Below are 13,783 nucleotides of genomic sequence, written 5' to 3'. Positions count from 1 at the left end.
CCACTGTGTATTGGGGGTTAGTCATCGTGAGTCTTGCCACTGTGTATTGGGGGATAGTCATCGTGAGTCTTGCCACTGTGTATTGGGGGTTAGTCATCGTGAGTCTTGTCACTGTGTATTGGGGGTTAGTCATCGTGAGTCTTGCCACTGTGTGTAGGGGGTTAGTCATCGTGAGTCTTGCCACTGTGTATTGGGGGTTAGTCATCGTGAGTCTTGCCACTGTGTATTGGGGGATAGTCATCGTGAGTCTTGCCACTGTGTATTGGGGGATAGTCATCGTGAGTCTTGCCACTGTGTATTGGGGGTTAGTCATCGTGAGTCTTGCCACTGTGTATTGGGGGTTAGTCATCGTGAGTCTTGCCACAGTGTATTGGGGGGTTAGTCATCGTGAGTCTTGCCACTGTGTATTGGGGGTTAGTCATCGTGAGTCTTGCCACTGTGTATTGGGGGTTAGTCATCATGAGTCTTGCCACTGTGTATTGGGGGTTAGTCATCGTGAGTCTTGTCACTGTGTATTGGGGGTTAGTCATCATGAGTCTTGCCACTGTGTATTGGGGGATAGTCATCGTGAGTCTTGCCACTGTGTATTGGGGGTTAGTCATCATGAGTCTTGCCACTGTGTATTGGGGGATAGTCATCGTGAGTCTTGCCACTGTGTATTGGGGGTTAGTCATCGTGAGTCTTGTCACTGTGTATTGGGGGTTAGTCATCGTGAGTCTTGTCACTGTGTATTGGGGGTTAGTCATCGTGAGTCTTGCCACTGTGTATTGGGGGATAGTCATCGTGAGTCTTGTCACTGTGTATTGGGGGTTAGTCATCGTGAGTCTTGCCATGTCCTGGGCGTGTCTATAGACAACCAGTATCCTCTTTTTTTTATGGTATTGATTATATCATTGATTTATCGCCCCTGGACACCCTAATTTCTTTTTATGGGTCTCGTACAGCTCCGAGGCTGCGTTACATCCAGTAGCAGGGAAATTATGGACTCATTTGAAGTGAGAAGTTCCTTTATGTGATTATACTCCTTTTCGTCCTTTGATGATGATATGATCCCAACGGCACAACTATATATATATATATATATATATATATATATATATATATATATATATATATATATATATGTAGATGGCTATGTTTGGGACATTCAGTACCACTGGTATGTGTATTTTCGTTTGGTAAATACTATAATGTGTGTGTGTGTGTCAGAGAGAGAGAGAGAGAGAGAGAGAGAGAGAGAGAGAGAGAGAGAGAGAGAGAGAGAGATTCCCTCACATCACATCGAGCAGCTGGTCCACAGCGCTGATGTCAAATGTTTGGTTGTAAGTGACGGAGACCTTCACTGTTTGATTATAAGTGTTGGAGACTTTTATTATTTGATTATAAGTGTTGGAGACTTTTATTATTTGATTATAAGTGTTGGAGACTTATTATTTGATTATAAATGTTGGAGACATTATTTGATTATAAGTGTTAGTGACTTTTATTGTTTGATTATAAGTGTTAGAAACCTTTATTGTTTGATTATAAGTGTTGGAGACTTTTATTATTTGATTATAAGTGTTGGAGACTTTTATTATTTGATTATAAGTGTTGGAGACTTATTATTTGATTATAAATGTTGGAGACATTATTTGATTATAAGTGTTGGTGACTTTTATTGTTTGATTATAAGTGTTAGAAACCTTTATTGTTTGATTATAAGTGTTGGAGACTTTTATTATTTGATTATAAGTGTTGGAGACCTTTATTGTTTGCTTACAAGTGTTGGTGACTTTTATTATTTGATTATAAGTGTTGGAGACTTTTATTATTTGATTATAAGTGTTAGAGACCTTATTGTTTGATGATAAGTGTTGGAGACCTTTATTATTTGATTATAAGTGTTGGAGACTTTTATTATTTGATTATAAGTGTTAGAGACCTTATTGTTTGATGATAAGTGTTGGAGACCTTTATTATTTGATTATAAGTGTTGGAGACATCATTATTGCCTAATTATAAGTGCTGGAGACGTCTGTACTGTTTGATTTTAAGTGGTGGAGACATTTACTGAGAAATATTATGTGACTGACCTAAGGGTGTAGTTAGCTTCCACGGGGGAAGAGCGACAGGATGGTGACGGGACGTGTGACGTGTGACGGCTAGTAACAACAGGATGATAACATGTGACGCCAAATAACACCAGGATGGTGACGTGTGACAAGAGAATAACAATGGGATGGTGACAGGACTACCAGGATAGTGAACGTGTAACGGCAGAATAACAAGATAGTGACATGTGGCGGCAGAATAACAAGATAGTGAACGTGTAACGGCAGAATAACAAGATAGTGAACGTGTAACGGCAGAATAACAAGATAGTGAACGTGTAACGGCAGAATAACAAGATAGTGAACGTGTAACGGCAGAATAACAAGATATGGACATGTGACGGCAGAATAACAAGATAGTGACATAACGGCAGAATAACAAGATAGTGAACGTGTAACGGCAGAATAACAAGATAGTGACATGTAACGGCAGAATAACAAGATAGGGACATGTGGCGGCAGAATAACAAGATAGGGAACGTGTAACGGCAGAATAACAAGATAGGGAACGTGTAACGGCAGAATAACAAGATAGGGACATGTGACGGCAGAATACCAAGATAGTGAACGTGTAACGGCAGAATAACAAGGCTAAAGATCACTACCGTCCATCAATTACGTTCCAATAACGCACCAGACAACACACGATCCCTCCGCCACTGACCACCACACATCGGGTATGTAAATAAGACACATAACACACGACTATTTTGTATCTCCCACGTCCTGACAAGCCGTAGATGAACAACTGATAACGTCATACATATCAATATATATATATATACACATCCCCTCCTCCTTCTCACCAAAGATGAAAAAGATTTTTAAAGTCTTTTAGAAGGGTTTGAGAATTTGGGGGGCGCCTCATCCCGGCGCATGCGCGGGCGGGCGGGCGGGTGTGGGGGTGTGTTGGCGGGCGCACAATTCACAACATGTCCGCCTTCCCTCGTCTCGCGTTTCTCCAAAATTATTTTCTAAAGCTTTTGGATTTTAGTCGTGGCGGCTGATGCGTCTCTCACGGGTCACCTGCGGCTTCCCACCGCTGCCGATACAAGCAAAGATCTCCCAGCCTCCCTCCCTGCCTGCCTCTCTCTCTCTCTCTCTCTCTCTCTCTCTCTCTCTCTCTCTCTCTCTCTCTCTCTCTCTCTCTCTCTCTCTCTCTCTCTCTCTCTCTCTCTCTCTCATGAATCCTCCCCTCCCTCCCTTTCCCTCCCTTTCCCTCCCTCCCTTTCCCTCCTTCCCTCCCTTTCCCTCCTTCCCTCCCCAGTCTGGTGGCTGGTTGGGGAGGGAATATATATATATATATATATATATATATTTTTTTTTTTTTTTATACTTTGTCGCTGTCTCCCGCGTTTGCGAGGTAGCGCAAGGAAACAGACGAAAGAAATGGCCCAACCCCCCCCCCCCCCCATACACATGTACATACACACGTCCACACACGCAAATATACATACCTACACAGCTTTCCATGGTTTACCCCAGACGCTTCACATGCCTTGATTCAATCCACTGACAGCACGTCAACCCCTGTATACCACATCGCTCCAATTCACTCTATTCCTTGCCCTCCTTTCACCCTCCTGCATGTTCAGGCCCCGATCACACAAAATCTTTTTCACTCCATCTTTCCACCTCCAATTTGGTCTCCCTCTTCTCCTCGTTCCCTCCACCTCCGACACATATATCCTCTTGGTCAATCTTTCCTCACTCATTCTCTCCATGTGCCCAAACCATTTCAAAACACCCTCTTCTGCTCTCTCAACCACGCTCTTTTTATTTCCACACATTTCTCTTACCCTTACGTTACTTACTCGATCAAACCACCTCACACCACACATTTTCCTCAAACATCTCATTTCCAGCACATCCATCCTCCTGCGCACATCTCTATCCATAGCCCACGCCTCGCAACCATACAACATTGTTGGAACCACTATTCCCTCAAACATACCCATTTTTGCTTTCCGAGATAATGTTCTCGACTTCCAAACATTTTTCAAGGCTCCCAAAATTTTCGCCCCCTCCCCCACCCTATGATCCACTTCCGCTTCCATGGTTCCATCCGCTGACAGATCCACTCCCAGATATCTAAAACACTTCACTTCCTCCAGTTTTTCTCCATTCAAACTCACCTCCCAATTAACTTGACCCTCACCCCTACTGTACCTAATAACCTTGCTCTTATTCACATTTACTCTTAACTTTCTTCTTCCACACACTTTACCAAACTCAGTCACCAGCTTCTGCAGTTTCTCACATGAATCAGCCACCAGCGCTGTATCATCAGCGAACAACAACTGACTCACTTCCCAGGCTCTCTCATCCCCAACAGACTTCATACTTGCCCCTCTTTCCAGGACTCTTGCATTTACCTCCCTAACAACCCCATCCATAAACAAATTAAACAACCATGGCGACATCACACACCCCTGCCGCAAACCTACATTCACTGAGAACCAATCACTTTCCTCTCTTCCTACACGTACACATGCCTTACATCCTCGATAAAAACTTTTCACTGCTTCTAACAACTTGCCTCCCACACCATATATTCTTAATACCTTCCACAGAGCATCTCTATCAACTCTATCATATGCCTTCTCCAGATCCATAAATGCTACATACAAATCCATTTGCTTTTCTAAGTATTTCTCACATACATTCTTCAAAGCAAACACCTGATCCACACATCCTCTACCACTTCTGAAACCGCACTGCTCTTCCCCAATCTGATGCTCTGTACATGCCTTCACCCTCTCAATCAATACCCTCCCATATAATTTACCAGGAATACTCAACAAACTTATACCTCTGTAATTTGAGCACTCACTCTTATCCCCTTTGCCTTTGTACAATGGCACTATGCACGCATTCCGCCAATCCTCAGGCACCTCACCATGAGTCATACATACATTAAATAACCTTACCAACCAGTCAACAATACAGTCACCCCCTTTTTTAATAAATTCCACTGCAATACCATCCAAACCTGCTGCCTTTCCGGCTTTCATCTTCCGCAAAGCTTTTACTACCTCTTCTCTGTTTACCAAATCATTTTCCCTAACCCTCTCACTTTGCACACCACCTCGACCAAAACACCCTATATCTGCCACTCTGTCATCAGACACATTCAACAAACCTTCAAAATACTCATTCCATCTCCTTCTCACATCACCACTACTTGTTATCACCTCCCCATTTACGCCCTTCACTGAAGTTCCCATTTGCTCCCTTGTCTTACGCACCCTATTTACCTCCTTCCAGAACATCTTTTTATTCTCCCTAAAATTTACTGATAGTCTCTCACCCCAACTCTCATTTGCCCTTTTTTTCACCTCTTGCACCTTTCTCTTGACCTCCTGTCTCTTTTTTTTTATACTTCTCCCACTCAATTGCATTTTTTCCCTGCAAAAATCGTCCAAATGCCTCTCTCTTCTCTTTCACTAATACTCTTACTTCTTCATCCCACCACTCACTACCCTTTCTAAACAGCCCACCTCCCACTCTTCTCATGCCACAAGCATCTTTTGCGCAATCCATCACTGATTCCCTAAATACATCCCATTCCTCCCCCACTCCCCTTACTTCCATATATATATATATATATATATATATATATATATATATATATATATATATATATATATATATATATATATATATATATATTTCCCCCTCGATTTATTCGTAATGTTAAAGGAAAAAATATTATATTATTTTCTTTTTTTTTTTTTGTCTTAGTGATGATTGGGGAATATATGGGAAGGTGTTTTTTTGTCTTTCGTCTCATTAATTATATTTGATAGATAACCAAATTTTCTTATGGGGTATCTGGGGGGGTCATTGAACTGGACGCTGTTCAGTGGATGATTTTCTCTGGGGGTGTTGTTCTGGGGGGGTCGTTCAGGTTGCCCCCTTTATATATGGGTTGTTTGGGGGGGTTTGTATGGGGGGTTATTGGCTTAATAACTGCCAGGGTCTTTAAGGGCGTCATCGTTAAGTTACTAACCAGCTGGTTGGGTAGTTAGTAGGATGATACTGCTTGTGGTTTTATAACCCAGGAATGATATTTGTATTTTGATTTATATATATACATTTCATCTGTATACACCTGTGCTATGTTATGATAAAAAGGAAAGAAAAGAATGTATATATGGTAGCGCTACATCTCTGGGGGGAGGGAATGCTATTGCATGTGTGGCGCGGTGGCGACGGAAATGGATGAAGGCAGCAAGTATGAATATATATATATATATATATATATATATATATATATATATATATATATATATATATATATATGTGTGTGTGTGTGTGTGTGTGTGTGTGTGTCTGTGTATGTATACGTTGAAATGTATATGTGTGTGTATATATGCGTGTATGGGCGTTTATGTATATATACACATGCGGGGTGGCGACTAGAATGGATGAAGGCAGTAAGTATGAATATGTCCATGTGTATATATATATGTATATGTCTATGTATGTCTACGTTGAAAAAAATATATGTGTGTGTGTGTGTATATATATGGGTGTATGGGCCGTTTATGTATATGCATGTGTGTATGTAGGTGAGGGGCTGGGGGGGGGGGGGGGAGGGGCGCCGCCACACTCCTCCCCCCCTCCCCCCTCCCCCCTCCCTCACAGGCCCCCGGGGGGGGGTTGGCAGGGGGTATCGAAGCGACCAGACCCCCCTGTGGTGATAACACAGATAAGGTCATGGTGATGATAACACAGATAAGGTCATGGTGGTGATAACACAGATAAGGTCATGGTGGTGATAACACAGATAAGGTCATGGTGGTGATAACACAGATAAGGTCATGGTGATGATAACACAGATAAGGTCATGGTGGTGATAACACAGATAAGGTCATGGTGGTGATAACACAGATAAGGTCATGGTGGTGATAACACAGATAAGGTCATGGTGATGATAACACAGATAAGGTCATGGTGGTGATAACACAGATAAGGTCATGGTGGTGATAACACAGATAAGGTCATGGTGGTGATAACACAGATAAGGTCATGGTGATGATAACACAGATAAGGTCATGGTGGTGATAACACAGATAAGGTCATGGTGGTGATAACACAGATAAGGTCATGGTGGTGATAACACAGATAAGGTCATGGTGATGATAACACAGATAAGGTCATGGTGGTGATAACACAGATAAGGTCATGGTGGTGATAACACAGATAAGGTCATGGTGGTGATAACACAGATAAGGTCATGGTGATGATAACACAGATAAGGTCATGGTGGTGATAACACAGATAAGGTCATGGTGGTGATAACACAGATAAGGTCATGGTGGTGATAACACAGATAAGGTCATGGTGATGATAACACAGATAAGGTCATGGTGGTGATAACACAGATAAGGTCATGGTGGTGATAACACAGATAAGGTCATGGTGGTGATAACACAGATAAGGTCATGGTGATGATAACACAGATAAGGTCATGGTGGTGATAACACAGATAAGGTCATGGTGATGATAACACAGATAAGGTCATGGTGGTGATAACACAGATAAGGTCATGGTGGTGATAACACAGATAAGGTCATGGTGGTGATAACACAGATAAGGTCATGGTGGTGATAACACAGATAAGGTCATGGTGATGATAACACAGATAAGGTCATGGTGATGATAACACAGATAAGGTCATGGTGGTGATAACACAGATAAGGTCATGGTGGTGATAACACAGATAAGGTCATGGTGGTGATAACACAGATAAGGTCATGGTGTTGATAACACAGATAAGGTCATGGTGTTGATAACACAGATAAGGTCATGGTGGTGATAACACAGATAAGGTCATGGTGGTGATAACACAGATAAGGTCATGGTGATGATAACACAGATAAGGTCATGGTGGTGATAACACAGATAAGGTCATGGTGGTGATAACACAGATAAGGTCATGGTGGTGATAACACAGATAAGGTCATGGTGTTGATAACACAGATCAGGTCATGGTGTTGATAACACAGATAAGGTCATGGTGGTGATAACACAGATAAGGTCATGGTGGTGATAACACAGATAAGGTCATGGTGGTGATAACACAGATAAGGTCATGGTAGTGATAACACAGATAAGGTCATGGTGGTGATAACAGTACGTCTGTAGCTCGTGTGTGTTATTTCTGTATGACCAGGGACGTGAATGAAGGAATGATGTGTTACGTGAAAGAAGGAATGAATATTCCCGTGTGTGAAAGAAGAGATTTTGCTAAGTGTTGAAGGAAATGAAATGTTCTGGTACATGAAAGAACAAATATCGTTATACACGAATGAACAAATACCCGAATATATGAAAGAACAAATACCCTGATACATAAGTGAAGGAAGATCAAAGATTGAAATAAATGTTATTATTTTTTTTATTGTACTTTGTCGCCGTCTCCCGCGCCTGCGAGGTAGCGCAAGGAAACAGACGAAAGAAATGGCCCAACCCCCCCCCCCATACACATGTATATACATACGTCCACACACGCAAATATACATACCTACACAGCTTTCCATGGTTTACCCCAGACGCTTCACATGCCTTGATTCAATCCACTGACAGCACGTCAACCCCGGTATACCACATCGCTCCAATTCACTCTATTCCTTGCCCTCCTTTCACCCTCCTGCATGTTCAGGCCCCGATCACACAAAATCTTTTTCACTCCATCTTTCCACCTCCAATTTGGTCTCCCTCTTCTCCTCGTTCCCTCCACCTCCGACACATATATCCTCTTGGTAATCTTTCCTCACTCATTCTCTCCATGTGCCCAAACCACTTCAAAACACCCTCTTCTGCTCTCTCAACCACGCTCTTTTTATTTCCACACATCTCTCTTACCCTTACGTTACTCACTCGATCAAACCACCTCACACCACACATTGTCCTCAAACATCTCATTTCCAGCACATCCATCCTCCTGCGCACAACTCTATCCATAGCCCACGCCTCACAACCATACAACATTGTTGGAACCACTATTCCTTCAAACATACCCATTTTTGCTTTCCGAGATAATGTTCTCGACTTCCACACATTCTTCAAGGCCCCCAGAATTTTCGCCCCCTCCCCCACCCTATGATCCACTTCCGCTTCCATGGTTCCATCCGCTGCCAGATCCACTCCCAGATATCTAAAATACTTCACTTCCTCCAGTTTTTCTCCATTCAAACTCACCTCCCAATTGACTTGACCCTCAACCCTACTGTACCTAATAACCTTGCTCTTATTCACATTTACTCTTAACTTTCTTCTTCCACACACTTTACCAAACTCAGTCACCAGCTTCTGCAGTTTCTCACATGAATCCGCCACCAGCGCTGTATCATCAGCGAACAACAACTGACTCACTTCCCAAGCTCTCTCATCCCCAACAGACTTCATACTTGCCCCTCTTTCCAAAACTCTTGCATTTACCTCCCTAACAACCCCGTCCATAAACAAATTAAACAACCATGGAGACATCACACACCCCTGCCGCAAACCTACATTCACTGAGAACCAATCACTTTCCTCTCTTCCTACACGTACACATGCCTTACATCCTCGATAAAAACTTTTCACTGCTTCTAACAACTTTCCTCCCACACCATATATTCTTAATACCTTCCACAGAGCATCTCTATCAACTCTATCATATGCCTTCTCCAGATCCATAAATGCTACATACAAATCCATTTGCTTTTCTAAGTATTTCTCACATACATTCTTCAAAGCAAACACCTGATCCACACATCCTCTACCACTTCTGAAACCACACTGCTCTTCCCCAATCTGATGCTCTGTACATGCCTTCACCCTCTCAATCAATACCCTCCCATATAATTTACCAGGAATACTCAACAAACTTATACCTCTGTAATTTGAGCACTCACTCTTATCCCCTTTGCCTTTGTACAATGGCACTATGCACGCATTCCGCCAATCCTCAGGCACCTCACCATGAGTCATACATACATTAAATAACCTTACCAACCAGTCAACAATACAGTCACCCCCTTTTTTAATAAATTCCACTGCAATACCATCCAAACCTGCTGCCTTGCCGGCTTTCATCTTCCGCAAAGCTTTCACTACCTCTTCTCTGTTTACCAAACCATTTTCCCTAACCCTCTCACTTTGCACACCACCTCGACCAAAACACCCTATATCTGCCACTCTATCATCAAACACATTCAACAAACCTTCAAAATACTCACTCCATCTCCTTCTCACATCACCACTACTTGTTATCATCTCCCCATTTGCGCCCTTCACTGAAGTTCCCATTTGCTCCCTTGTCTTACGCACTTTATTTACCTCCTTCCAGAACATCTTTTTATTCTCCCTAAAATTTAATGATACTCTCTCACCCCAACTCTCATTTGTCCTTTTTTTCACCTCTTGCACCTTTCTCTTGACCTCCTGTCTCTTTCTTTTATACATCTCCCACTCAATTGCATTTTTTCCCTGCAAAAATCGTCCAAATGCCTCTCTCTTCTCTTTCACTAATACTCTTACTTCTTCATCCCACCACTCACTACCCTTTCTAATCAACCCACCTCCCACTCTTCTCATGCCACAAGCATCTTTTGCGCAATCCATCACTGATTCCCTAAATACATCCCATTCCTCCCCACTCCCCTTACTTCCATTGTTCTCACCTTTTTCCATTCTGTACTCAGTCTCTCCTGGTACTTCCTCACACAGGTCTCCTTCTCAAGCTCACTTACTCTCACCACCCTCTTCACCGCAACATTCACTCTTCTTTTCTGAAAACCCATACAAATCTTCACCTTAGCCTCCACAAGATAATGATCAGACATCCCTCCAGTTGCACCTCTCAGCACATTAACATCCAAAAGTCTCTCTTTCGCACGCCTGTCAATTAACACGTAATCCAATAACGCTCTCTGGCCATCTCTCCTACTTACATAAGTATACTTATGTATATCTCGCTTTTTAAACCAGGTATTCCCAATCACCAGTCCTTTTTCAGCACATAAATCTACAAGCTCTTCACCATTTCCATTTACAACACTGAACACCCCATGTATACCAATTATTCCCTCAACTGCCACATTACTCACCTTTGCATTCAAATCACCCATAAATGTAAGAAGGAATATTCCAGTTATTGAAAGAAGAAAAAATGAATGAAAAACAATAGTCGTGGGAGAGGTGGGGAGTAAAAAGGACCTATGTGTCCCAGATGATGATCATCATCACATAAGAGACTCTATGAGTCCCGGTCATAAGGACGAAATCAAAGTGGCACTCAACATGGTAGCTTGTATTGCACATGGACGACATATATCACAGTATATACAGCAACGTCTTCACTATACTGCTCACCACATGGCCGCCCTCCCTCCTCTGACGTCACGCTGGACCACATCAGCTCATCCTCTGACGTCATAGGCGACCAGATCAGCTGATGTTCTGACGTCATAGTGGATCCAGATCAGCTGATGTTCTGATGTCATAGTGGACTAGATTAGCTGGTGTTCTGACGTCACGGCGGACCATATCAGCTGATGTTCTGACGTCACAAGGGACCAGATCAGCTAATCCTCTGACGTCACGGCGGACCAGATCAGCTGGTGCTCTGACGTCACAGGGTACGTCTGTCAGCTGATGTCCCATGACGTTCCCACGCAACACTGTCAGATTATCTCCCCCCCCCCCCCTCCGACGTCACCAAGTACGTCACCTGATGCTCTGACGTCACATACCCCGTCAGCCGATGAGGTGACGTCACGGGGAGGAGAGATACCCCCCCTCCTCCCCAGAGTCGTCTGCACAACCACCACATGGGGGGAGGGGGAGGAGGGGAGGTCGTTAGTAGTACCAGGGGAGGGGGGGTGGTACTTCAACAACCCCCCTCCCCCTCCCTCCCTTCCTTCCCCCAGGGGAGGGGGGGGGACAGGACGACCAGGTAACAGGCTCGTTAAACAAAAAAAAACAAAAAACAAAAAATTTTTTCAAATTTCACAACGTAACAGAGTTCGTATCTAAAATAACTTGTATTTTCTTTCTTTTTCTTGATATGTTCGTCTTCTATAAATTTTAGTTTAATCATCAAAGAAAATCATTCTTTTTTTTAATAGTATTTTTGAAGAAATGCGACATTGACGGTCACTTCAACGTGCCTCGAGGGTTCTTGATGAGATCTCGTCCGTGATTGGTCAAGTGCCGTGGTGGATGAACCAATCGGATTCATCCTTCTGATTTGTGTTCTCGTTCGTGAGTGGTTGTATATATCTCTATATCCCACGGCTGGTGAACCAATCAGAATCATCTTGTCACCACATTCGGAGAATATTACCACCTTCGTAGTGATTGGTGCAGCCAATTACACTCGTATAGTACAGTTCCACACAGTGATTGAGCTCTGAACAATAATCTTTGGTCGGGGTAAGCGTATAAAAAAGAAAAAAAAATAGGATGAACAATGCAACACTCAGTGAGGCATAGAAAATGGGATGAGCACAACACCTCCCTGCGCTGTACACAGTGACACACACACACACACACACACACCTGTCCTTGACAACACTGTCTGTGCAGATGAAAATTAAAACAGATTTTTTTTTTAAACTTTTTTTTGCAATTAAAAATACATCGTTATGCACAGGTTAATTGCACAGATATACGAATGTGATATTCTCTTGTATATTCTCCTTTTATTTCCAGTGTGTTATGGTCCCATTTGTTCTTTTCACTTATTAAAAAAAAAGGAAATTATCAAATCCTAATATTTTTTTTCTGCTGAAACAAAAAATTATATTTACATATGGCAGCGTGAGATGTTGTCAACCTCGATAATTTGATCGTATTTTCTTCTTTTATCATCAAGTTCAACTTCGTTACCAACTTTTGTGTTATCAGAAATAAGATATATCATTAAAGATAATATCTTTATATATATCTTGCAGTAGACAGATATCATAGTTTGTCTATTGATGATATATAATTCGCCATATGGTATCAAGACCCCACTGAAAAGATGCCAAGTCTCGCTGCTTTGTGGAATAAGCTTATTATATCATTTGCTTGTTATCCGTGATTTTTACTCGTTAATAAAACGTGGCTAATTCCTGATCACTGACGTCACTGGTGACGTGTTATCATCATCGCGTGTTCACTGACGTCACTGTTCACTCCCGTGGCAATGTTAGGTTCGCAACGTATGGCAATAATCTCGTGCGGTGTTGCCACCAACCAACTCCACGTTAAGCCAAAGGTCACCATCGTTTCTCGTTGGTGATTCGCACACACGTTCGTATCCCGTCCTGTTGTGTTGAGGGGGGGGGGGTTGATGACGTCTGCTCACTACCACGTGTTGACTGGCTCTCGTGACGTCACCAGCGGCCGTCCCCATATCTTTTTTTTTTGAACAGCGATTCAAACTGAGGCTGTTCAACGGCAGTTTTTTGTCAGTGGTTCCAACGGTAGTGGCCGCCACCTGTTCATTGCCGTTTCTGTTGCTCAGGGATCCAGGTCTTGGCGGTGACCTTGCCGTTGACCACGTGCGGGCGGACGTGCGACCACGTGAGGGAGTGGGGCACGCTGTCCACGCTCACTGGAAAAGGGAGGGATAGGGAGAGTTAGAAGGGGTTGGTGGGTTAGTGGCAGGGAGAGTTAATGAGAGTGGTGGGTTAGTGGCAGGGAGAGTT

General features: G+C 42.9%; 2 protein-coding genes across 9 annotated transcripts in view; one reads left to right on the top strand and one right to left on the bottom strand.

The window, feature by feature from the left end:
- LOC139760720 (glycolipid transfer protein) overlaps positions 1-13,783 on the top strand; it is a 189,487-nt gene that overhangs the window by 64,476 nt on the left and 111,228 nt on the right. The window lies entirely within an intron of this gene.
- LOC139760671 (pancreas transcription factor 1 subunit alpha-like) overlaps positions 11,383-13,783 on the bottom strand; it is a 32,904-nt gene continuing 30,503 nt past the window's right edge. For all 7 annotated transcript variants that reach the window (XM_071684209.1, XM_071684227.1, XM_071684189.1 and 4 more), the window contains one exon: positions 11,383-13,689. In XM_071684209.1, coding sequence (XP_071540310.1) covers positions 13,577-13,689 — 113 coding nt within the window. In that variant the 3' untranslated portion in view covers positions 11,383-13,576. The remainder of the gene's footprint in view (positions 13,690-13,783) is intronic.

Source organism: Panulirus ornatus, chromosome 3 (assembly GCF_036320965.1).
Source record: "Panulirus ornatus isolate Po-2019 chromosome 3, ASM3632096v1, whole genome shotgun sequence".
In the NCBI taxonomy this organism is placed as follows: domain Eukaryota; kingdom Metazoa; phylum Arthropoda; class Malacostraca; order Decapoda; family Palinuridae; genus Panulirus; species Panulirus ornatus.
This window is presented reverse-complemented; position numbering and strand designations above follow the sequence as displayed.